Genomic DNA, 26,223 nt, shown 5'->3' with positions numbered 1-26,223 from the left:
GTATCTCATTACTCATAGAGTAATCTTGGTTGTAGGTTCTTCCCTTTCATCACTTTAAATATATCATGCCACTCCCTTCTGGCTTGTAGAGTTTCTGCTGAGAAATCAGCTGTTAACCTTATGGGAGTTCCCTTGTATGTGATTTGTCATTTTTCCCTTGTTGCTTTCAATAATTTTTCTTTGTCTTTAATTTTTGTCAATTTGATTACTATATATCTCGGCCTGTTTCTCCTTGGGTTTATCCTGCCTGGGACTCTCTGTGCTTCCTGGACTTGGGTGGCTATTTCCTTTCCCATGTTAGGGAAGTTTTCGACTCTAATCTCTTCAAATATTTTCTCTGGTCCTTTCTCTCTCTCTTCTCCTTCTGGGACCCCTATAATATGAATGTTGTTGTGTTTAATGTTGTCCCAGAGGTCTCTTAGGCTGTCTTCATTTCTTTTCATTCTTTTTTCTTTATTCTGTTCTGCAGCAGTGAATTCCACCATTCTGTCTTCCAGGTCACTTATCCATTCTTCTGCCTCAGTTATTCTGCTATTGATTCCTTCTAGTGTATTTTTCATTTCATTTATTGTATTGTTCATCTCTGTTTGTTTGTTCTTTAATTCTTCTAGGTGTTTGTTCTTTAATTCTTCTGTGTCTTTGTTAAACACTTCTTGCATCTTCTCAATCTTTGCCTCCATTCTTTTTCCAAGGTCCTGGATCATCTTCACTATCATTATTCTGAATTCTTTTTCTGGAAGATTGCCTAGCTCCATTTCTTTCAGTTGTTTTTCTGAGGTTTTATCTTGTTCCTTCCTCTGGTACCTAGCCCTCTGCCTTTGCATCTTATCTGTCTTTCTGTGAATGTGTTTTTTGTTCCACAGGCTGCAGGATTGTAGTTCTTGCTTCTGCTGTCTGCCCTCAAAACACCATGTTTTTATTCCCTTCTCAATCTCTGATCCAAGTATGTGCCTTTATAATGAATTCAACAAGTACGTCCTGCATTTGTGATCAGACATGATTAGTTCACAGACAAACTCCGTCTTATGGGAAAGATACTATAAGATCCAAAACTGAAATATATGAATTCCAGGGGAAAACTGCCTGAGAGATACCTGCTTTCTTATAAAATATAATGGTAAGTGATATGGTGTCAGGAGCATCAACATTATGGCCTTGATATGTGATCACCCCACACGTCTGCTCTCTGTGAAATATAAAACCCTGGGATCATTCACTTAATGAGCATTTATTGAGCTTGTCACAGGCACTATGTGTCATCACTTGATATTTTATAGTGAAGAAGCAGGAACAGATTTTACCCTCCCAGAGCAACCATACAGGTAGAAAGACAAACATTAAACAAATGTGTACACAAAGAAATACGTGATTATAATGGTGATAAGTGTTATGGAGTATAATACAGGGTTCTAAGGGGGTAAGATAACTTAGATGAGTAGGGGGTCTGAGGATATAAAATTTAAACCAAGTTTTGAAGGATAAGAGGGATTTACTCACCAAATAGTAAAGGTAAAGACGTTGGGAATGTTCTGGAAGAGAGATCAGCACGTGAAAAGGACTGGGGATGGGAAGGAGCTTGGTGCACTTGAGGAACTTGAGAAAGGCTGCTGTGGTTGGAGCAGGATGGAGAGAGGCAGCAAGGAGGGTCAGGAGACATGCAGGTCATGTAAGGATTTTGCCTGGAAAAGCAGTGCACAGGCATTTAAGAGCTTCATGTAGCCATGAGACAAGATTTGATGTACACTTAAAGCTACTGTCTGGGGAATTGATGGCAGAGGGGCAAGAGAGGAGATGGTACCAATGAGGAGGCCATTGCAGTAGTGCAGGTGACAGACAGTGATGACTTGGACTGGTGACATTAGAGTGGAGATGGAAAGAAGTACTGATTTCAGATCCATTTTGGAGATAAAGTCAGCAGGATTTGTCTAGAGATTGGTAGATAAATAATATGAAAGGTAGTTGGGCCTCTTTACCCTCAGTTTCTAGCTTAAATATGGGTTAAACCATAAAATTGTGGACTGGTTTCATTCATCCATTTAATTATTTGATAATTTATCTACTCAATAAAGATTTATTAAGCTCTGTCTATCTGTCAGACATGCTATAAAGTACTGAAGATACAATGTTCCATCATAGATGTCTGCACAGAGTTTGGCTTGGTTGACTATATATGTTAGAAGGTGGTGCTTAGAAGGCCTGACTTTTCAATTGTATCTCCATAGACTGTTCCCTTAGCTCAGTGGTTCTCATCAGGGACACTAGGGGGACCTTGGGGTGACTGGGAATAGTGGGATTGACAAGGTAGTGCTACTGGCACCTATTGTGGGGCCTGGTGCCGACAGTCTTGCCTATTCAAGGGACCATCCCACTTGGTGAAGGATTGTCTGGCCAGGAAGACCAGTAACACTCCTGTTAATGAACCGTGATCAGCTTCACTCTGACCAGCCCTCACCAGCAGTTGGTCTTACTTTAATCTAAGAATTAAAGGGGATATAAGTGGGAGTGCCTTTATGTCACTGTTCTTCCCAGTCTTTTCACATGACCCTTTGGGCTCTCCAGAGATCTTTGACCTGCTCTTCTCCTGCTCTCCAGCTTGTGTCCAAGGGGAAACAATTAGGGTAGCACAATGGGAATAAACAAACCCTTTCTTTCTTGTGTTGTGTGTTCTTGGGAAAAGTCCTTAACCTCCACTAATTCAGTGTCCTTGTGTATAAAACGGAAATGATAGCTCTAGTATCTACCTCATGAGGTTGTTGCGTTACAACCCGTAGGGACTTAGAACAGTGCTTGGGCTTGGCACATGGTGAGCTCCCAATGGATACTTGCCATTATCGTTCAACAATATGGAAGGCAGTGTGCCGGGCACCATGCAGGTAGCACAGGTGAACACGTCACCACTCGCAGCTTCTGCCTGGGAGGTCACTGGAAGACACACCCGTTACCCAAATGCAAGTCAGCATATGAAATGTTTTTGGACAAACAAACAAAAAATTTGACTATGGTGATTCTTTGCTAACATGACTTCTGCTGTCTCTGTTCAGAGCCTTGGATTTCAGGTCCGGTGGCCTCTGCTCATTGGGTTTGTTCTTCAGCTTTATACTTGGAGTTCCAGGGGGAATTACTTCTTTTTCTCGGAGACACTCCTGGCCCTGCTCTGGGTTCCTGTTTTCCAATGTGGCTACAGCCTGAGGTTCATGGGTTTTGCCCCACTACCTTGGGCATGCTCTAATCTCTACATCAGTGCTGGTTCTTGAGTTAACGTGGAACCATTTTCTCTTCCAAACTCCAATCTTTGACATCTTGGATGCTAGTAGCTGCTCTCAGTGTCATAGGCAAAACTGTAATCCTCAAAATTTTATAAATGTTTTATTCAAGGTGAAACTACTTTCAACTATTTCTGATATAATTCACAAATATATATACAAGGAGCATGAATAATTCATTCTTACTGAATAGCACAAAATGAATCAGCATTCCCATAAATAACAGCAACAACAAAAATTTTTTTGATATATAGTCTCATCTTTTCATAGTTCTAGAGTTATTGTTTATTTCCTGTAAGCTCTAAGGTTATAGAGGTTCATAAATGATAATTAATGCTTCAAATATATAATTGATATGCCTCATATCATCCAGATCCCTGACACCACTTTATTCGCAAAACCTCTAATTAATTAATCTAACAGTTTATTCATGAGACTGATTTAATTTGTGACTGTGTGAAACTTCACATAGCATACTAAAAATTTTCCAAAATCTGTAATAACTGCTGCTTAATTTTGTGCTCCATTAAACAATCATGTGAGTATAGAAATGTGTTAAAGTTAGAAAATTCAAGCTTCTCTTTAAGGCAGTGTGTTCTATTAGAACTCCATTTTTTCCTTCTCAGACGTTTATCATACATATAGCAAAAATGACAAAACGGCTTCATTTGCACAAGGATATTTTTAAATAATGAGAAAAATGAATGCTAGAAAATGAGAAAGAGTACCGTCAGAGACAGTTGACTACATAATCTCCAACTCTACATAAAGCTCTCTCTACCCCTTAAATTTGTTTAATAGTTACACCTGACTTTTCAGTATTCTTCTTTAGATACAAACCCCTTAAGAAATAAAACCTGTTGTCACGTATGGCTAAATTTTAGTGTTTTCCTTTTTCTTTTTAAGCACATGTAAACTCTAAACTTATAGTAGATGGGTAGCATGATTTTCTGACTTGGTTAATTCATTTAATCATTATTTCAGTACTCATTAATTGAACAAATGTTATGTGTTAGTTGCTGGGTTCAGTGCTAAGGTAACAGAGGTCCGTAAGTCCTGATGCTAGCGATTTAGGATCTGACGATTCGCATGGAGTATATAATATATTTAAGAAGCTACTGTATATGCAGTAGCAATTTTATTAGTGAAAATGGACTTTTTAATCAATATTTGTTAAACACTTTAACAATCCAAAATTGTTTGTAATATATACAGATTTTCTTGCTACCTGTGGTCAGAAACAAAGATAAATATGAATATATATCATATCTACGTTGGTCACGTTCAAAGGAAGAAATCCCACAAAACTGTTATCATCGTTATGGAGACAGTAATAGATTTGTTGGAAGTTCTTTCTGTCTAATATTTAATTACTTTGTATCATAATTTGTCTAGGGCACACTGTATGATTGTGTTAATATCATAGATTCTAATTGGGAGAAAAACTTAGCTGTGCCAATAAATGAAATTACATGTACACATAACCATAGTTTTCATAACAAGCCCATATGAAGCTTTAAATAATCATTTTAGATGTCCATTTTATTTTATATGTAAAAGTAATAGAATTGAAAATAGTAACTTCAACATTAAAGGACTTACAAATATCCAGAATGCAGTGGAGATGGGGGAAAGTTGGGTAAACTTTCAGACAAGTTTACAGTTTATAGTATCACATCTTTTCATTTAGGAGAGGAAAATACAGACAAGAGTAATAACTGGTGATCCCTGGAACATGTTATCGTTCGATGATATTTCAGAACTTATTAAAGTAAAAAACAAGAACAACAAAAAACTATCTTAGATTAATTTTATCTCACACTCTCTAATGTACATACAGCAAGTTTTATACCTTCACTTGATGCTTGACCAAATGACTCATACCTTCTAAATCTCTAGAAAAATGGACAGTGTAATTATTGAAAAGGCTGTACTGTGTAGTGATCTAAAGTATGGGCTGTGGTGTGGATGGCCCGCCTATGCCACTCAAGGCTGTGTAAAACTGGGCAAGTTACTTAACTTCTCTGTACTTCCATTTTCTCATCAATACACTGGGCTAGTGGTAAAACCATCCTAAATTATTAGAATTTATCAGTTAACATAAAGCTTAGCACACTGTGTGTCACATGGAAAGCGCTCAACAAATGTTAGCTCTTATGAGATTAAACTCCAAAGCTGAAAGTTTCTTTTAAAATCAAGTCAGATCATAACAGAGGAAGGAATGACTGATAAATACATAAGAAAATGATTCATTTCGTTAATACTCAAATTCGTATTAACATGAGCTAACTTTTTTCCAATTAGATAGGCATTTTCATTTATTGACAATAACCATTATTAGTAATGATGTGGGCCTGTCGGTACTTTCAAAATGTTGGAGGTACCACCATTTTGGAAGGTAATTTTCCTTGTCTTCCCAACAAAATTTTAAATGTGGATACTCTTTGACCCAGTAATTTTACTTTTAAGAATTTATCTTCTAATAATACTCTCAAAGATGTACGTGCACACACGCATACACACTACTTATTTTAAATAGGGAAAAAAATGCTTCTGACATGAAACAGTGCCCATGATTTAATGTAAAATGAAAAACACGATTAGCCTAATTGTTGTATATTGCACAATCGCACTTTAGTGAGAAAAGTGTTTCTTTGTGTGTGTTTGCAAAGGGAAAAGTATAAATGTTAAAAGATACACAAAAAGTTGAAAGGACACGCATAAAGTTAAAATCGATTTATTCCCCGGAGTGGAATTGGGATTAAGAGATAGGGGAGGACTTGGTACATTTCCATATTTTAAAATTTTACCACAAAATTACATGACTTTTTAAAATTTAAAAAGTCATTTTTTAAGCAGGGAGAAGAAAAGCCTAAGCCAGAGAATCAGTGGTTAGGGAATTGTAGCCCCAAAGCAGTAATCTATTGGACCTGAAGAAGAAATTAATCCCAGAGATAGTTACATCTCCTTATTTAGAGAACCTCGAAGTCCACGGTCTGAATGAACTTCCTGGAGTAACCAAACCTAGTTGCTGAGTTGTGGGGAAGTCTTCACTTTATTAAGAAGGGCAGACAGATATGGCTCCTTCCTAGCTGGCAAGGGGTCACTGCTGCCTCTCAGGCACTGCCAAAACCTGAGTCTTACTTTACCGGCAAAGACATGGAACATAAAGGAAATTGCTTTACAAGGAAAATCAAGCACTCAGCCCCAAAGTGGTATGTATTTTGGAAGGCCACCTCTAGCCCATAAAGGCATGTTCATTGCAGTTTAAAAAACGAGCCCCTCCAGAGAAATACAGCCTGCAAACTCACACTCTACACCCATGATGTGTTATCCTCTCTTTTTGTTCAGAAAATGTTCCTAAATGGTTCCACACACTTTGTCAGACCTCAGTTAATATTTAGAGAATTGAAGAGTTTCATAGAAACCATTTTCTATAAGATATGTCTGAGTATATTTATGGTATACAGAAAGTTGTATCCTCGGGATCTAGTGATGCAAAGGCAAACAGAAAAGATGGAAATGTTTAGATTAATATAAATTGAACATTATGGAGTCTTATAATGTTTTAATATGCTTTCTGTTTTGATAATAATTTTTAAAATAATCTGAAAGCGTATATTTCATATGAACACTGGTGCAAATCTATTGATGCCTAGTTTTTTCTTCTTTTTTAATGTGAATATCTTGTTTGTCTTCACAGAGTTACTGGAGGTGAACTGTTCGAAGACATAGTGGCGAGAGAATATTACAGTGAAGCCGACGCCAGGTAAGTGACTTGCCCTGGGCAAGATACAGGACTCAGCACTCAGATGACACTTGTTCAGTATATCTCTCTACAAATATATTATGATGCTTAAGATTATGAGACTTTTATAATACCATCTTGGACTTTTCTTGATGAGACCCTCTTAATTGATATTTCTCTCTTAAGGATTTCCAAGATGATTCTTTGAAGAAAAAAAAACAACTATGAATCTGGACTAAACTTTATTTTTATCTAGTATCTATAGTTAGAATACATATTTTATTTTTAAAAAAAGCCTAACTGGAATGACTTCTAATAAAGAAATATACTTTTTTATCAAAGTTATGAGCTCTCTAGATGCTAGGCTGCCCAGTATGGTAGCCACTAGTCACACATGACTTTTTTTTAAAATTTATTTTATTGAAGTATAGTTGATACTATGTTACAATGTTGTATTAATTTCTGTTGTACAGCAAAGTGAGTCAGCTATACATACATACTTTTCCTTATTCTTTTCTGCTATGGTTTATTATAGGATATTGAATATAGTTCCATGTGCTATATAGTAGGACCTTGTTGTTTATACATATGACTCTTAATTTCAATTTCAATTAATTAAAATTAAATAAAAAGTTCACTTCCTCAGTTGCACTAGCCCCATTTCAAGTGCTTAATTGCACGAGTGGCTAGTGGCAACCGACTGGATATAGCAGATATAAAGCATTTCCATCATCACAGAAGTTCCATGAACAGCCCATGTCTAATCAGAGGCCATAAAAAGAAACAGACTCCAAAAGGCCCAGTGGTCTCCTTCAGGCACTATGAGCTGTTTAATGCTTTGGAAATTCCATTAATGTCCTTGGAACTCTCACTTGAAAAATATTTATTCAGGTACTTCAGAGGATTCAAGAGGATTTCCCAATCTTGTTAATTGGCAACATTTTTACAGAAGTTAAAAATGGCTAACATTTTGTCTAATTTGAGACTTCCTAGGCAATATTTTTGGAGTAAAGTAACACTAATCTACTTGCTCAGACATTACTTAGACTGTATGGTGTTAATTTCCTTGGCATCTCTTACATATATTCTGCAGTTGGTACTCATTTTGAAAAATCTGGCCGTGAGTGCTTGGCTCATTATTAGCAATATAAGTGAGATGTTTTATATATATTCAGTTACTGATGGTCTGTGCCTGCTGGTTCTCTATCTAATGCTTTCAGAGCTTCCTAAGGCTGCTCATCCCCCTGTAGCCTGGCCCTCAGCAGATAGTCAGCCGATAGAAGGTTCCCCAACCCTCCAAAGTAGCACATGTATATACAGGCTCACTTCTAAATTTCTGATTAATCTTTTTGGTTTAATGCTACTGTTTATGACATTTTGTGAATCTTCTCTGCACATGACTACACTCTAATTTTTTAATGGAATTTTTCCTGCCAAAGTCAAATAGAAAGTTCCATGTCACTTATACTATAATGAGTGAATCATCGCTTGTTCAGTTTAAGCCAGTTCCTCACATTAGGCCTCTGAAAAGGGCTTCAGAATAGCCTTGGAAGTAGCTATTTGCCCGCTTTCCAAAAGAGTAATCTTTTTAATCAAGGTAATAAAAAAAGTGAGGGAATTTCCTTTATTTTGCTTTTCAAAGTTATGTTAAACAGGTTGTTCTTGTGTTTCAAAATATTGGTTGAAATTAATCTAGAGACCGTTTTCACTATCGAGCAGCCCTGCAGATAACAGGATAGACCCTTGGTTGGTTGGATCATTTCATATGCATGCTTATATTAAATTTTGGAATGTACTATGGGATACATTTTAGGATAGGTCCCCCACATAATCAAGGAGAAGAAACATTCTCTTCTCAACTACAAGCATAAAGAGCAAATAATTTGTAAAAATCTGTTTAGTACTAGTCCTCAAGAAGTTAAGAATTGAATTAATTCTCACTGGTAACATATGGTGAACTTTATTTAATATGAATTCTTGTTTACTTCTTTATTTTCTGTTATTCATTAAGCCCAATAACTTATACCAGTGGTTTGAGATGAGAGAGTGAAGTATTCCTAAAAAGTAGTATAAAGTGAACATTATTGTAGAAGGCAAAAGAATCATATGATTTAACAGATAATTACCGACACTCCAATAAGCTGTATAGTCAAAAACAACCAATATGAAGCTGTTTTAGTGGTACACTTAATCAAGTTAGAGCTAGAAAATCACAATCATGATCAATTTTGTGACATGTTGTAATAAATCAGATGGTGATTACTTTCTTTTAATTCAAGAATTTACTTTGGAGTAGTAGTATTTTGTACATTAAATGATTGAAAATATCCTCATTAAAGTATTTGCTTAATCCTTATATGAATGAATGTAGAATAAATGAATGTCTGTATATACCTGCATTTGAATCGCATAGTGAACTTGTACAGAATTCATCAGTGTGATATGTTCTACATTACTGTATGTCATATGACAGCTCACGGGACCTTATAGGTGCCCATCGATGACGTCTACCATAGAATTTAATTAGCGTCTATTTGACATCAGTGAGCCTTTAATAAGAATAGCATAAGTTGTGCATTTTAACATAGTAATAAGCATAAGTTTTCCTTCACTGGGGTGTATGAAAATGTGTCTAACAACCACCAGTGCTCCAGGGGATTTTAAATTTTATTTATTTTTTGTAAGTTCTTAGCCCTTCCCCAGAGTATGACTATACTGAAGAGGAGTTTGTTTTATGCCATGGGTTTACTTTAAATTCACCCTGTTATTGGAGACGTGCGTTAGTTTTCCTATTAATATATTATACAAGCAGCACCATTTCTAAGTCAAAATGGTAAATGTCTCCCTCCATTTTTTTTGACCTTTGTTTCACCTGCCACTTCATCTGTGTTTACCCTCTTGTTTCAACACCTATGTTTAATTGTGACCTCAGATTTTAAACAGTTTAGATGTGTATGAGAAATACCCATAAATTTTATTTCACTGAAGAATTTTCCCAGAACATTGTGGGAATTATTTATAAAATTTTCTCCCTGAATATGGAAATACTGAGTTCTGTATACAAATGATTTAATTTATGGAGTTGCAATGAAAACCACACACAGCTCAAATTGTTTTGTCTGAATATGTCACAAATTCTATGTTGGATGTCATTTTTGTTAGAACCAGAATTAGCTTTATTCAGCATTATTTAATTCCAGTGTAAAGCTAAAAAAATGTGAAAAATATAATTTTTGTTTGTTGTTTGTTTCGTTCAAACTTTCATTTTATTTTGTATTCAATGTGACTATGTGCCTTTAAAATGTTCTCCCTTCCATTCTGCCCTTGTATCTTTACAGTCATTGTATACAGCAGATTCTAGAAAGTGTAAATCATTGTCACCTAAATGGCATAGTTCACAGGGACCTGAAGGTCAGTATATGGAGTCCATAAATCTGAATCAAAGGAAGTTTTTTTTTGGTTTTTTTTTCTGGGGAAAGGGCAGAGGGTGGGTATTTAAAATGGTTCCCTTGCCTTTCCCAACTTTTCCCTAAAATGACTAAATGATGAAATGATAATGCATGATGGCTCTTTCAGTTTGCTCATCTACAGGCTAAATATACATCATAGCAAAAAGGGAAGGACAGTATTGAGAACACCTGTTACGTTTCCGAGGAGTAAACCACCAGAGGCAGTTTGGGGGCAGGCTTTCCTGAGATGACCAGCACTTGCCTGGAGATAAACTTGGCCTGTGATGTATGTCCGCCTGTAGATTTAAACACCACTTCTGTTCTGAGACCATGGGTTGCTGTAGCAGAACAACTGGTTACGCATTGCTCCATTTGAGTCTGATGAACCCTCAGGCAAGAGATGATAATTGCCAGCTAAATTAAAGCATGCGAAGTTAATGATTTATCAAAAATTCATTACGTATCCTAATTTAACCTTAATGGTGCCTTGACTGCTAATGTGACAGCTTTGGAATGATACTAGAAAAATGGGAGAGAAGAGGGAAACAGTTTTTTTTGTGTGAGGTGGAGGTGGAGCACAAAAGCTATAAAAATAATAGTTGTGTTCCAGTTCATTTCCTGTGAGGATTTATAACCAGGAAATGAGCTCCTGAATTAAATATTTTTAAGATGGATTTTTCTAGAACAAGTGGACCCACATTTTGGCTCACATCTGGCAAGATCCTGATTGTTCTGAGGTAGTAGTCACTCTTCTTGAGCATGTTTACATTACTGAAGATGTTTAAAATACAACTCCAGTTGTCTGCTAGTTTTGCACTTTAACCCAGTCTCTCTGAGGCTATACAGACAGTGAGTGTAAGCTTGGAACTAACACACGCCCCCTGGTGTTTGCATGCAGTCATTGCATTCAGCAGATCCTGGAGGCTGTGCTACACTGCCATCAGATGGGCGTAGTCCATCGGGACCTGAAGGTGAGTAATGAATGCCCTTGGAGAAGACAAACCACCACACAATTCCTAACGACTGTTCAGCTGCAGTTATACCTGTAAAGGCAAAAATATGAGCAGTAAAGTTGTGTGGACTCATTCCGACACATTACGAAGACACTTTCCCTCGCCACAGTCATCTCTTCTCTAATGCACACTTGAGACTTACATAAATCCCATTTCATCCAGAGAGAAAGCATTGCCTAACATTAACAATAAATAGGTTATATTTCCTTCTTCCTAAGAATGGATGCAGCATTTAATGTGATTTTGAGTAGGACTGATCTCTTTCTTTCTAAACTTGTTCTGTGGACGTAATAGTATGTTTGTTGATCAAACATGTGATTTTATAGTCATATTATATTTACGTAATATGTAAATGGTTATCAGAATTATAAAGTAAATAGAGATAAATGTATTAGGTAGATTTTTGGCCCAAGTGATTGGTGCTAAAGAATCCCATTCTGGGTGCTGAAGTCTCTTTCCCTTAACATTAGTCCCAGGAATTCTGAGGACACTGAGGTTCCCTGGGTTTTTATTTATTTATATTCCTAGGGGCCAAGATATTATTGCCTTTTAAAACAGATGGAAAAAGGGTAAAACAAATTTTATTATCAAATAGTATATTTGATACTAATACTTTTAAGACTTGACTCAGCTTCTGATAACCATTGAGGTTGAAAATTGTTTAGATCATTTAGAAATTAAATATTTCAGAGAAGACTATCCTTTTATTAATTTTCTGACCTCTTCTCTCAGCATTCTAGTTTTACTTATGAAATTTCAGAGAAATAGTGAAGGCCTAGAAATTTCAATGGAGAGAAACTCCTGGGTGGGGGAAATAGCAAATGTGAGCACTGTATAGTTGTGGTTTTTCATCTGAAACCTCAGCCTTTTCCAGGCTTTAGTACAAAGGTGGCAAAGGATAATTTAGAATGTCTTGAACTGTAGTGGGTTCAGTGGGAGGACCTAGGCTGGTTTCTCTAGACTTCTCTAGTTATAGTAAATTGTAAATCTGAAGTTTCCATTCATTTAGTATGTTCTACAAGAATATATCTCTAACGATCCACAGTGAGTTACTTGAAGATGTGATTTTTAAGCAAAACATTGCCTTAGTTTTCTAGAATCTTCCTTTGATTTTCAGTTTGAGTCTGAGAGCTTTGCATGTCTAAAGGAAAAGTAGGTTAATGCCTTGTTCTTTTGGTGAACCAAGATAGGACTGTGTCCATCTGCTAACACCAAACTTAGCCATCAGGATAAAGGAAAAATAATATGTTCCTTTGAAAACCCATATATTTGGCAATCACCTCAAAAATTCCTTACTAGCCATGTAAAGACAGTGCCCCTTTTGGTTACTGCGTAGTACTCACAGTGCTACTTTTCCTTTTTAAGTGAACGTATGTAGACATACACATTATTTTTGCTGTTTAATAAAGTTATCATTTGAAACATTTTGCTACATTTATGTAATTATAAGTATACTCTAAAAGCCAAGGATGAAAAATGTGAATTCTATTCCATGACTTTCAAAATATATTTTGTGAGGTCATGATATTGCACTTTTGTCAGTGTCCAAACTCAGCAGAGCTCTTCAGAGACCGGAACTCCCTTCCTTCCTCCCTTCCTTCCTCCCTTCCTTCCTCTCTTCCTTCCTTCCTTCCTTCCTTCCTTTTTATTTATTTATTTATGGCTGAGTTGGGTCTTCGTTGCTGCACATGGGCTTTCACCAGGGAAGTCCCCAAAGACTGTAACTTTACTCAGAGATGGCAGTGAGCCTAGGATGTGGGTGGGGAAGAAAAATATATTTTCTGACATATGAGCTAAAGTCACTAATTAAAAACTCAGGCAGGTGATTTCCAGCAAGGCTACTACTAAAAGAAACAGCCTGCTGCATCACCCATCAGATTTCTTGCAAGGGAGAAGAGTGTTTTTGCTTTCCATTCTTACCCTGTTTTTAGGAGAGGATAGAGATGAATTTCTGATAGAGCTTGTTATAATGTCTATAATTGTCCTAGTTTCTGTGAAGTTGCTGACTTGGATACACTCAGTTGAGTCTAGTTCTCATGCTTGTTTCAGTAGGCCGTGACATAAATATACTGAGAGGCCCAAACTTGTGCGTGAGAGACAACTTATGCACACCTTAAGTGTGCTCAGTCACTGGCTTTGATTTGTGTCTTTTATATCCGCCATGCATAGTCTGATAAGTATACAACTTGCAATAGCATATTTACCGATACATTAAAACGAAAAAGATCAATTGCCAAAACCTATTCTCAGGCTTTAATCAAAATATTGCCCTTACTACTGTTGGGCCATATATTTTTGTTTCCCTGTCATGATTCGTATGTTAATTCATGTACACTACAGGCATGCAGTTTAACTTGTCCGTATCAGTGAGATAAAAACACAGGAAGTATTACATTTTTCATCATTATCACAGACACCTGTGAGCATAGGAGTACTGTACAGTTTGTTTATAAATCCCTCCTAAGATAATAGCTATTTAACGTATTGTGTTCCTTTACAGTACCTAATGTGAGACCTTATACCTAGTTAATACTTGCAGCATAGTCCTTTAATTTAGGAATGAATCAAGTTCAACCAAAAGCACATTTGTAATAGAAAGGACAACATTGAATAAAACAGATTGTTGTGTATGTTAATTAATGTTGAATAAAATAGAGGGTAAACATATCCTCTTTGATACAGTGATAGCATACAGATCTCGGTTTGAATATTTGAATAACTGCCACACTTGGGGGCTTATTAGACAGTAGAATCCACCAGATGGAAACTTACCGAGACCTAGAGACAAGGCACAGCAGGCACAGCAACAGGAGAAAGTTCAGGGTGGTGGGATGTTGGCATAACAGAAGCATGTCAGTCAGCACCAGGCAGTATCCGTTGGATACATGGACCACAACCTTTGTCTAAGGTGCATTCAGTGTCAGGCCAACTGCTGTAGATTCAAGCAGTATTGGGGAGATACAGCAGTGCTAACATAATTATAGGACTATAGTTCAGGGATATGACTCTAGTCTTTGAGAGGGTTTGAATCAAAGCAGAACCTAAATAATAAAAATGGCCATAGCTGCCATTTGTCAAGCAGTTACTGTTATACCCTGTACTGTATCATCATATTAATCTTCAGAACAACTTCATGAGGAAGGCACTATGACCATCCCCATGTTACCTAAGGGGAGATTTAACAGCCATGAGTAAAAGAACTTATTCAAGGTCACTCAGCTAGTAAGATAGGATTTGTGCCCAAGCAGTTGGGTTCCAGGGTCTGCAAGCTTAATCACTACCACTTCTCAATTCAGTTAGATAACTGAATTGAAAACCATTATAGAGATCAAAGAATAGATCAGAACAATGATGGTAAAATAATCTTGCTAGCAATATTAAGAATTATTTGGGAAAATGGGTCTAAATTTAGTGAGTCAAGGGATTAAAATAATCCCCACCTATGGATTTTCATAGCTATATAAAATTCATCTCATTAGGAATAAGAGAATAAGGCATATTTAAGATTTAATGTAGAGTAGGAGGGCAGCATAATTTGACAAAAGACTGGTATAAAAAGCAAAGATGTCCTATTTAGAAAATCAGTAAGGTGGCATTGTCCACAGCCTTTGGAAAATGAGGCATCAAGAAGAACGAAATGGATTTGCCCCATTTAATTTAGGCCACATCAGGACAGTCACTTTGGAGTGCTTATAAATAGATTGTTTATGAAGAGTGGTGTTGGATATTTGTGAACTCTGCTGATTAAAAATTCAGGTATCAAATAGAAGAACAAACATTAATCAAACATTTCTTGAGCACCTACCAAGGCCCTGTCTGGGCTGTGGGCATATATTACAGAGCAAAACAAACAGACCTTGTATGTGTTGAACGTACAGGCTGGTGAATTAAAGATCACTTAAATATATGTGGAAAATGTATCTGTGCTGTGTGTCCCAGAAAGAAGGAAGTACATCAGACAAGCACTGCAAAAATATATTAGGTCGAAAAGAGGCTGCAGTAACAAGTGACAACTTTCGATGTCACAGGAAATAAAGGCATATCAAGTCAGTTGTGTTGTCTCATTTAAGAACCGGGAGAATACAACTTCTGTGAATCAGTTGACAGAAGGAAGTAAGTCAAAGGAGACAGTTAATATAGCTGTGCTTTTTCAAGTAAACATTTCACACAAAGTAGTAAGATTTCTTCAGTTCAGAGTGTATCAGAAATGGTTACTATACTACTTCATGAACAGCTATCTGGATAGGAGGCTTCATACATACGACTGAATCTTTTAGCAACAAATCAGCACCAGTGAATTGCCTCAGTGGAAAATACTGTCTTTCTGAAAGCCTACCTCCTGAAAAACAATGTTTAATGGAAAAATCATTAGACGGGTAGATGGATATGAGAGTGATAGGTAGGTAGATAAATGGATAGTTAATAGATATAGATATTTAAATGAAGATAGTAATTCTGGAGATGTGGGGGGATTTTTAACACTTTCATAGAAATGTCAATAAAATCAAATGTATGACCAGAAAAGAAAGTAATTCATTTTCTGGGAATCTGACAAGCATTCAGTAAATCCTTTGTCACCATGGGTAGTAGATATATCAAACAGTGAATTCTACATTTAGCATAATTATAAAATCACAATTATTCCACTTTTCTCAGAACCACCTTTTTAAAAAAATGTTTAAAGAACACATCACTTGTACATAATGTATGTCTAGCTATACTAGAAACAAACTATATACATGTGACAAATCCCATAATTCATTTAGTCGTTCTAGTATTTCTTTATGGAGTACTTGGTGTATGTCAGGCTGTGGAGAAACAGCTAATTGGGGAAGTCCCACTGGGGTTCTTTCAAGCTACTTGATAGTGTGTGCTGTTAATGCGGAGGCAGATCAAGAAACAGGAATGGAATACTGAGTGATTCTTACGAACTTGCTCATATATGCATGACGATAGAAACAGTACTTCCTCATCACAAACTCACAGTGCATGCATCAGCTAGAAGTTCCCCGTGCTAAGTACATAAATTCAGGTATCCATGCCATGTGAAAATAAAAGCAAAAGTCCCTTGTACCATGTGCACAAAAGGACCTCCACCATGCGCATGAGCGAGCCTGATATTCAGGCTTTTCAATTCATGCAAAATTTCATTTAGTTGATTTCTAGGAGCTTTGTTCACACCTTCTTTGGCAAAGGAGAAGTGACTGAAAACGCACCAAAGCACTGACTGATTAACTTCATGTTGAAATACTGAGACTTTCCAATAGAAGAAAGAAATTTTAAAAGACAATTTTACTTCTTAAAAGCTAATATCCAAGGGAATGTAAGCATCAAATAATATAGAATAATAAAACTAATAACTTGCTGTTTTATAATATTCATTAAAAACGTTTTGCTTTTTTAAAAAAGTAAAGCACACATGATTTCACTACCCTTATAATTTACGAATGTTTGAGTTTCATTGGTTAGATAGATAATCACGTATGTGCACAGATAAATCTGTGATATCACTAATGTTGAAGATGTTAATGTGACTAATGTTAAAGATGATCATCGCCTTTGCTGAATCAGTTCCTCAATAAAGGTCATGCTAATTTAGAAATCCTCATGATGTGTTTATGAGATTTTTGAGAAGCAAAATCAAAATTATGTCTTTTTCATGTTTCCCCTTGTTTTATTTGATTATGGGTAATAAATATTTTTGACTACTTTAAATTCTTCTAAAAATATCTGCTGAATAGACTACCTTTTGAAAATGAATGAAAATAAAAGAAAATGAATGATTTTTATACCATCAGAGAAGCTTCCTCCGTATCACGTCTTTTAAAAGGAAGGGATCAGGAAATCTGGCCTCAAGTCCTTGCTTCATCATTTTGAGCCTCTCTACCTCAAACTGAGGGGTTTGAATTATTTTATCTCCCAAGTCTCTTCCAGTTCTGAAAGTGATTCCAGCAACTTGCCTCGGTACTTTGAGATACTTGGACAGTTTCAAGAAAATCCCAAATCACAATGGAAGTAGTTGCCATTGTATCCATATGGAAGTACAGAACAAAACTTGCAAACAGTTGCTGCTCGTTACAGCTGATATGCTATAAATGGTTGTTGACACTAAGACCAGATGTCGTGGAAAATCCTGCATCATTAGGAAGCAATGGGGCGGGGAGGGAACCTGTGTGTGAGAATGTCAGTAGAATCTATTTAAAAACCAACCTAAACAGTGATGCATTATAAGAATTTAGAGATAATCTCAATGTGTAAATATTAACATAATAGATTGCACTTAATTTAGAAATACAGACATTTCTCAAGTCATGAGCATTCATTACAGATATTCAATGTTATGCACATTGAAATGGCCAGCTGCACTGCAGTATAATAGCTAATCACTAACGCATATAATGTCCCTTACGAGCCCCTGTGATTAAATCCAGTGGGATTTTATAATTTTATATATACTGTTTTGCGATAAAATATATATCTATAATGTTCATTTGTGAGATGAAGAATTAGTTAATTAGCTTCAAGAGTCTAAATTGCCCAAATCCACATAGTTAATAACAGTCAGGACCAGGAAATAAATGCAGGCCTTCACCCTCTTTCTAGATCATTGTGCTGCCCGTTTCTCTCACAGTGCTGTGCCCCATGTTCAGCCATAGTTGTGTTGGAAGGCCTGAGTTTCTGATCTCACCTTTCTCGTTTGTTTTAGAAAATCAAAATAATAGAATATTAGCAGTGAAGAATGTAAAGGTCATCCTTTCTAAAGAAGTAGCCACTGATTAGGTGAGAGATTCTACTGTTTCAGCTTTTGTGGAATACAACCACATATTATCTTAATTTCTGTGGACATTCATAATCTGAACTACCTTACTTGCCAATGAACTTCTATAGTGCAGTATGTTTTTAAGTTGGAGGCTATATGAATGGTAGTAGTTAAAGAAAATCAGAATAACTGTGTGGTGCCCTGGTTTAAATGCTGCTTTAGAAATTCTTGGTGATTAAGCCTTCCATATCCTTTCAGAACATGGTAACAAGATTATTCAAACAAATATATTCCAAAGAGTTGTATATAAATCAAACGTGTGTGATACTTTTAATGTTTCTTTATAAAGCAAATAATCTTTTAATAAAGTCAATAATCATCCTAATTTTTCAGTTTGCATTCCATAATTCTGTATATTAGGTTTGCCTAAAAGATATGCTTAAACATGAAGCCATTTCAGTGCTATTTATTTTTAAATCTATACAGTAGCCTTGAAATAGACAAGCCTTCTCCTGTGCATAACTGCAGCTGAACAGTCTTCACGGGTATAAGGTGAAACACTGATCCCAGATGGATTTATTATTTCCTGGATGACTCACAAGGCCCTACAGAGAGGTCTTCTAGGTCATCTCTAGGTATGAATATTTGCCCCAGTCATTCAACAGGCCATGTATGATAAAACTCTAAGGTGTTCCCTTTCTTCTGAATTGGCAGATACCTGGTGTTTAAGGGCATAATGCACACAGCACTGCCCAGATCTTTTTGATTTATCGATAAGAATGAAAGCACATTAAATTGTTTATTCACTGATGACACTGGCATTTGCTCACTTGAGATCTGAAAGACCTAAAATGATTGTGATTTCTAAAGTGATTGGAACTCTTTCCCTGAATGAGTCTGTGCTTGACAAATTAGGACAGATGTGTATTAGCAGAGCTCTCTGACATCTCAATGCTTTTGAATATGAAGGTTACAGAGAAATAAACTATCACTTACAGTTTAATGTGGTTTTTTCCAAGTCATTTATTCTATAAATTAATAGCTGGAAATCACTTCTTAATTAAAGTAAAAGGTACATGAGTGTAGTGGACCATAAACTTTAGTTGTGAAAATAAAATATCAAATATTGATGATATAGCATGGTTAGATACTATAGTATATTGATAGATGAACAAGAGTTCCAAATAATGTCAAATGTTAGATTTTACTAAAAGTTATTTTAGTATGAAGATCTTTCATATACTTGAGACCTCATCATCCCAACATCGAAATTAAATTATCATGTATTTAGTGTTGAGGTAAAAACCCTATCAGCCCTAAAAAATTACAAAGTTGTCCTTACAATTACCAATTGTCATAACAGTGATGAATCTGATGGCAGTGAGCAGCAATAGCCTGAAGAAGTCTTGTACTTGATTAAAACTTACTTGCCTACACTCTAGTTCTTGTAGACTTAACCTGATTTCTTCTGAGTTCTGGTTATGAGTCTTTGCTAATTTGCATGGCTGGCTTAATTAATAAATTAAATATTGGTTTAGGCTGTGTTTACCCAAGGTCAAAACAACCAACAGAACTGACTAATTCAGTAAGGAAAAAAAGAAGCCAATTTCATGGGAAAAAAATTGAAATTAGTTGTTTGTCAACATATAAACAAAACCAATTTGACTGACTGAATTTTTAGATTTTTCAGACAGTCGTTTTGACACTTGCAGAGTCCATTGTTTCCCAACTTTTTTGAGTCTGAGACACACCTCTAAATTTGCTGGGTCTTATCCCAAGGTAAGAAGATGAACCACTCTTCCAAATATACGTACCAATCCAGACATACGTTCATCCACATAGCTAAGGATGATAGATGTACTGTACGTATTAATCAGCCTCCTTTTCCTGACCATCTTTTCCCTTCATTTCTTAAAACCTACAAAGGCAGTCCACGGAAATTCAAGACTTTGCCACGGTGCTTATTTTCCAAGTACCAATGTGTCTCGATGCCCTGGTTGGGAAACAGTGGTGTAGGCACAGCCTTATTCCAAGACTGAGTTATTAGTCCTTGAGTAACGATAAATACCCAAGAAAATAAAAATGTGTCTTTCTTATAGTATTCTGAGATGTGAAAACAAATATATAAGTAATACTTTGAATCATACTTTGAAGACATAAATTGTGTTTTTAAATCTGGCTTACGAAGAAAAAAAATCCAACTATAACATTTGGCAAATAGTAGTAGACTCTTTCTGCCTTTAAGAATAAACAGATTCTTAAAGACAGCAATTTTAATACATAATTCAGAATAAAACTCTAAAATTTGTACAGAAATTGTTTGGAAACATTGAGGAATCCAAATCACTGCATTCGGGTCCAAGCTCTTGAAGTCAACTAGGATTTAATTTGCACAGTTTCATTTGCCAAATGTCTGTAGATTGGTCCAACTCTTGTTATCATTTTGCCAAGTTTCCTTCTGCTGAAAATGTCTGTGCTCTGTTAGGCTTCTAAGCCAATGTCCGTGGCCAAGTCTGGACCTCAAGCAGCCGTTGGAAGCATGTGAGCAGGTCAAGACAGGTGCTCTCATTCATTTGATCGCTCCCCAAGCGTATTCTCTCTTCAGCCCAGTATCTCTCCAGTACACTTAGGCATCTGTCTGAAGCCTGCACACATGGTCATTTGTTATCATTTTCTAACCATATTTTCCCTGGGATTTAGGAATGACAGTCTCCGGGAGAGAGGACAGTGCATGCCTTTTTTTTTTTTCCTAACCTTATAAAATGTTAGTTTTGAATAGTCACTTAAAATAGGTTCTCACTTCAGTCTCTCTTTTTTCTTTCTAAATAAAGCCTGAGAATTTGCTTTTAGCTAGCAAATCCAAGGGAGCAGCTGTGAAACTGGCAGACTTTGGCTTAGCCATAGAAGTTCAAGGAGACCAGCAGGCGTGGTTTGGTAAGTAGGATCTCTCTACCTCATGCTGCTTGTACTATTCTGGCTCCAGTCACATCCCACTTCCTAACCAAAATAGAATGGAAATGTTCATTCTGACAACTTGACTAATGTTAAGATATTGGACCTTTATATGTACCTGATTTTACTGACATTAAAGGATATATAATCTAAAAATAATTTAAGGGAATAGAAGAGCAATAACACATAGACTTTTTTCTTCAAGGATGGATGAATAAAATGGATTCTGTTCTGAGAATTAATAGGAGGATTGGGCTTCCCTGGTGGCTCAGTGGTTGAGAGTCCGCCTGCCGATGCAGGGGACACGGGTTCATGCCCTGGCCCGGGAAGATCCCACATGCCGCGGAGCGGCTGGGCCCGTGAGCCGTGGCCGCTGAGCCTGCACGTCCGGAGCCTGTGCTCCACAACGGGAGAGGCCACAACAGTGAGAGGCCTGCGTACCGCAATCAATCAGTCAATCAATCAATAAAAGGAGGATTGCAGTAGTCGAAGAGTATTTGAGAAAACATTGATTGTTCACATACAGCCTCACTTGATGCTAAAAACACCTATGTAAATAGTAGGCGCTCAGGAAATACTTGCAGAATATTTTACATACTTTGTGATTAGCAAATTTAAGTTTTAAAAATATTATAAAGTGTATATATGGAGATTTATATAATATATGATATTATATATCTGTATATGTGTGTGTGTTTCGTCTCATCTATTTCTCCAACGTGCCAGTTTACTCTCTACAATTTTGATAATTTCAAAAATTCTATATGATGAAATTTCCATTTCCTTGCAATTAAGGAAGAGATTAACTCTAAACATTTAAATTATAGTATTTCTAACTAGGCATATGGATTGTTTTGATATTCAGCCAAAATAAATGATTTCAGCCACTGATTTTATGCTTCTCTTTCTGCCATTTCCCAGTATTAGCCCATTTTTCACGTAGTGTCCTAAAATATAACCTCTGAGAGCCTCAGTCTCACTTCTTTTCTGACTTTCAATGTATTGAGATTAAATTTTTAAAATGCCCTTCACTTTGAATTGCTTTTCCTCTAAACAACAACAAATACAAAGAGAGCTCAATAAGTGCTTTACTTCTTTTGTGTTCTGTGCAAATACTTCTCTGTATCCCTAAACATACACATGTACTAAAATGTACACAGAGCTCCCAGGATTCACCTTGTCTTTCTGATCTGCCCCAGCTAGTTAATGGGAGTGGCTGGTGAGGCACCCTTGCCTGTCTTCTCTGAAGGCAGCCTAATTCAGGACCTCATTTTCTGCTGCCTGTCCTGTTTCAGTAGTACCTGACCAGTATCCTTGTCTGTGATACTTCTCAAGTTTAATACTGCCTTTTACATTAAGGCTCTCCTTACCTACCAGGTGAGTTTAACACCTCCAAATTTGGCATTTGGTGTGTCATATTTTGACATATAAATAAGCTTGTTCCTTTTAACTGCAAACTGAAAGGTAGGACCTAGAATTAGTTCTGTAAATTTGAGATTCAGAAACATCTTTTTATCATAGGAAAGAGTATGGTTGACACAGGTAAAGAATATACAATAACAGGAGTTGGGGTCCAACAGGAAGTAGTGGGGCTATCACAGAAATGGGCAGAGCAGATCACTGGAGATACATAAATTAAGAGATCCTGCCCCTTGAGATGCTCATACTTCTCTATCAATAAGTATTTAGCATGCAATGTCAGGACACCTGTATCAGCAGCACGCATGAGGTGCTCTGGAGCACAAGAGAAGACTCATGAAATTCTGCCTCTGGGGAACGTTTCAGTGATTGGGGTAAGGCTTCTGCCTTCCTAGTGGCTGAATGGGAGTTTTATTCACTGGTATGCATAGAGATAAAGGCATTCCAGATAGAGGGATCAGCACATGCAAAACCTCAGAGGCATAAAACAATTTTTTTCTATCTCAGGAATAACAATAAGTTTGTTATAGCTAAAGTATATAAAGTATACTGAGATGAGTGGTAGTTGATGAATTAGGAAAGGATTTTATGTCCTTTTGAAGGATTTGGCATTTATCTTAGAAGTTTCAGGGATCTGGTAAAAAAATTTAAGCAGAGAAGGACATAATTGGGTTTATGTTAAGTAATGTTGATTTTGGTAGCAATGTGGAGGATGGCTTTAAGGATAGCCTGAAGGCAAAGAACCAGTTAGGCTAATGCAGTAGTTCAAGTTATGAATGAAGACAGCTTGAACTAAGGAGTATGTAGGAGAAAGCAAGTTACAGGTAACATGCAGAAAGGACAGGAACCCTGAACTCTAAAGGGAATCTGTTTAGAAGAAATCAGAGTCCTGGAAATTGAGTTCAAAGACAGGACTCTAGTCCTTTCTAGAGCAAAGCAGGACCCTTCTTCACGAGATACCAGAAGAGGGACTTAGGCTCAGGGATGTAATTGCCAGAACTGTGTTACAAGATGATGATTGGATATCAGGAATAAGCCAGAAGCCTTATTACCAGAACCAAGGCTCCAATTTAACATCGACAACTTAGATGATGCTTACAAGAGTATTGGAGTTGAGCTCCTGAAATCTCTCTTGCTTGGGGCTCTATGTTTTATCTCTTCCGCTAGATCAAAAGCTGTTTGAGGGACTGTGTGTAGTGAAAAGTTTCTGCTTTTTGAATGAAAATACTTCAGCTGATATCCTGGCTCTGATTCTTAATAGCTACCTGCCATCGGTCAAGTCACTTTAACTCTGTGAGGTCAGTATCCTTTTTGTAGATGAAGATAATAAACACTCCTTTATGGGGCTGTTACGAGACTAAGTGGAGTAGAGCATTGGAAAATGCCTGGGCTATGAAAGCTGTTCAGTAAGTTTTCAAAACCATCTTGGAATTAAGCACATGTCACAGTACTTGGCCTACACAGTGAAAGTTGTTGAGTGAATGACTAAATATCAGGCTAGTGAAAGCAATAACATCCATATAAAAGTATACAAATTTTCAAATTGTGATAATTCATTTTTCATAGCAAGCTGGTCCTAGAGAAACGACAGATGGGGAGTAAAATTCCCATTTTCTCTTTAGTATGGTGATATCAGTTAAGTTCTTGCTAAGGTAGCTATTAGGGTAATGACTTTTAAGAGGTGCATTATAAGTTCTAAGAAAATTCAGCATTTCAAAAGTATAGAAACACATAGTTTCTAAGCTTAAGAGAATACTTGTTTCTTTTTTATTTTTTTCTTTAGCTTTTTTTAAGCTTTTTTTTTAAAGAATAGTTTATTCTACAAGTTCAAGTGAATCCTCATGGTTACTTAAGTGAAGGAAAACTGGGCATATGATGTACTACATTTCTTTTGGAGGTATTGTGTGATATATTTTAGGTTTTAAGAGTAAAGCATATTTTAGTATGAATGACTTGTTTTGATATTTATTCAGTATCATCTGCCGTAGTCTCACGTGTTTGATTAATTTTATCTTTTAAAATATAAGTGTTGAGTGGGGAACCTTTTTATTTTAATAAGAAAAGAGCAGAACTCTTTCTTCATTATGTATAATGCCAGAGTTTCAGGCTTTTACATAATTTTATTTCAATAAATGTGAGAGGTCTATTACGAATAAGAAAAATGAAACTATACAAGCCATTATAGAAGCTGTCTATTGAGTTTGGTTATTTTTTTCTCATTTTCGAGTTCCAGTGTTTGTTTTTCCCATGTTACTTCTTCTGTCTTTCTAGCCCTGATCTATTTGAATACTAGCCAAAAAGGCTAGAAGTAACACCCTATAACATACCTGTTAGGAAGGCTAGAAATTTACCAAAGAGAACAGCCTGTTTCTCCTGTGGGACTGGGAATGCTCTCTTCAATACACTTCTGGTTTTTTGTTGCTGCCAGGAAAAAAGGATAACTACCATAATCTTACTTCATGGAAGAATTATTTTGCTTGGTTGCTATTATGTCTCTTTTTTTTAAAGTTAAGGGTTTTTTTAATGGCAGTATGTTGCAATGGGTACATTTCCAACTGTAAGTAATTCTGTTTTCTCTTTGTTTGATCTGTTCTGATATTCCCACTGGTTTTTCAAAGTGAGAAATGCTGTCTGTAAAGAAGGCAAGCTCTCATTAAGTTTCCTGTTGATAGCATATATCATCATAAACTAGATTCTTAGGAGTTTAATCTGCTGCTGAAGAAGACCTAATTTATCTTACCCTCAGTATTTCTGTATTCATGAGAATTGTAGCATAAGTGCACTGTTTTAATGTTCGTGCATTTAGATGTAGGCTTCACCATTCTTAGGAGTAAGGACCCCACTGACTGCTCAAATGATAGTTGTGCTCTTAGCATTTGTATCTCCAGAAGAGGTTTGTAATAACTTACACTTAAGATTATTGTTGCGTTTCTTTTTTTTTTTTTTGCGGTACGTGGGCCTCTCACTGTTGTGGCCTCTCCCGCTGCAGAGCACAGGCCCCGGACACGCAGGCCCAGCAGCCATGGCTCACGGGCCCAGCCGCTCCGTGGCATGCGAGATATTCCCGGACCGGGGCACGAACCCACGAACCCGCGTCCCCTGCATCGGCAGGCAGACTCCCAACTAGTGCGCCACCAGGGAAGCCCTGTTGCATTTCTTACACAGTGACTTACTTCCCTATCTTTTCTACCTAGATGCAATATCATTAACATTTCCTGCTCCAGGCCAGGTATTCTACTGAGTTATTTAAGACATATATTAAAGTTTACCAACTCTAGATAGGAGGGTACAGATTGCATATAAAAGGGTAGTCAAGATTCAGAGTAAGAAAGAACCACTGAGAACTGTAGTTAGCTAAAGAGATCTCTAACATGGAAATAATTTAGAGCCACCTTCTGTTAGAGTAAAGGTAGAACAAAAAATTGAAGGTCCAAGGAACAGAAAAAGTACAAGGAACAGAAAAAGTATCATCAAGGGTGAGCATGAGAAGTTTATCTTCAAGAGACCTTAAAGAGATTTTTAGGTTAAGTGCTCAGAAGTAGAAAGAAGTCATGTTGGGTGAATGAAGGGGAGAAGCAGATGGTAAAGGAACTTAAAGAGCCAGCTGGGACCTCGGTCT

The 26,223-nt window shown here is 36.6% G+C and overlaps 1 protein-coding gene across 12 annotated transcripts in view; it reads left to right on the top strand.

The window, feature by feature from the left end:
* The window catches only part of CAMK2D (calcium/calmodulin dependent protein kinase II delta), a 274,602-nt gene that overhangs the window by 184,920 nt on the left and 63,459 nt on the right, over positions 1-26,223 (top strand). For 10 of the 12 annotated variants that reach the window (XM_060012914.2, XM_060012913.2, XM_060012915.2 and 7 more), the window contains exons 5-7: positions 6,967-7,032; positions 10,350-10,422; positions 21,065-21,167. In XM_060012914.2, coding sequence (XP_059868897.1) covers positions 6,967-7,032; positions 10,350-10,422; positions 21,065-21,167 — 242 coding nt within the window. Of the gene's footprint in view, positions 1-6,966; positions 7,033-10,349; positions 10,423-11,358; positions 11,432-21,064; positions 21,168-26,223 lie in introns of all 12 variants that reach the window. The other 2 variants (XM_060012924.2, XM_060012925.2) reach the window with 1 other exon arrangement.

This window comes from Delphinus delphis, chromosome 5, assembly GCF_949987515.2.
Source record: "Delphinus delphis chromosome 5, mDelDel1.2, whole genome shotgun sequence".
Lineage (NCBI taxonomy): Eukaryota > Metazoa > Chordata > Mammalia > Artiodactyla > Delphinidae > Delphinus > Delphinus delphis.
This window is presented reverse-complemented; position numbering and strand designations above follow the sequence as displayed.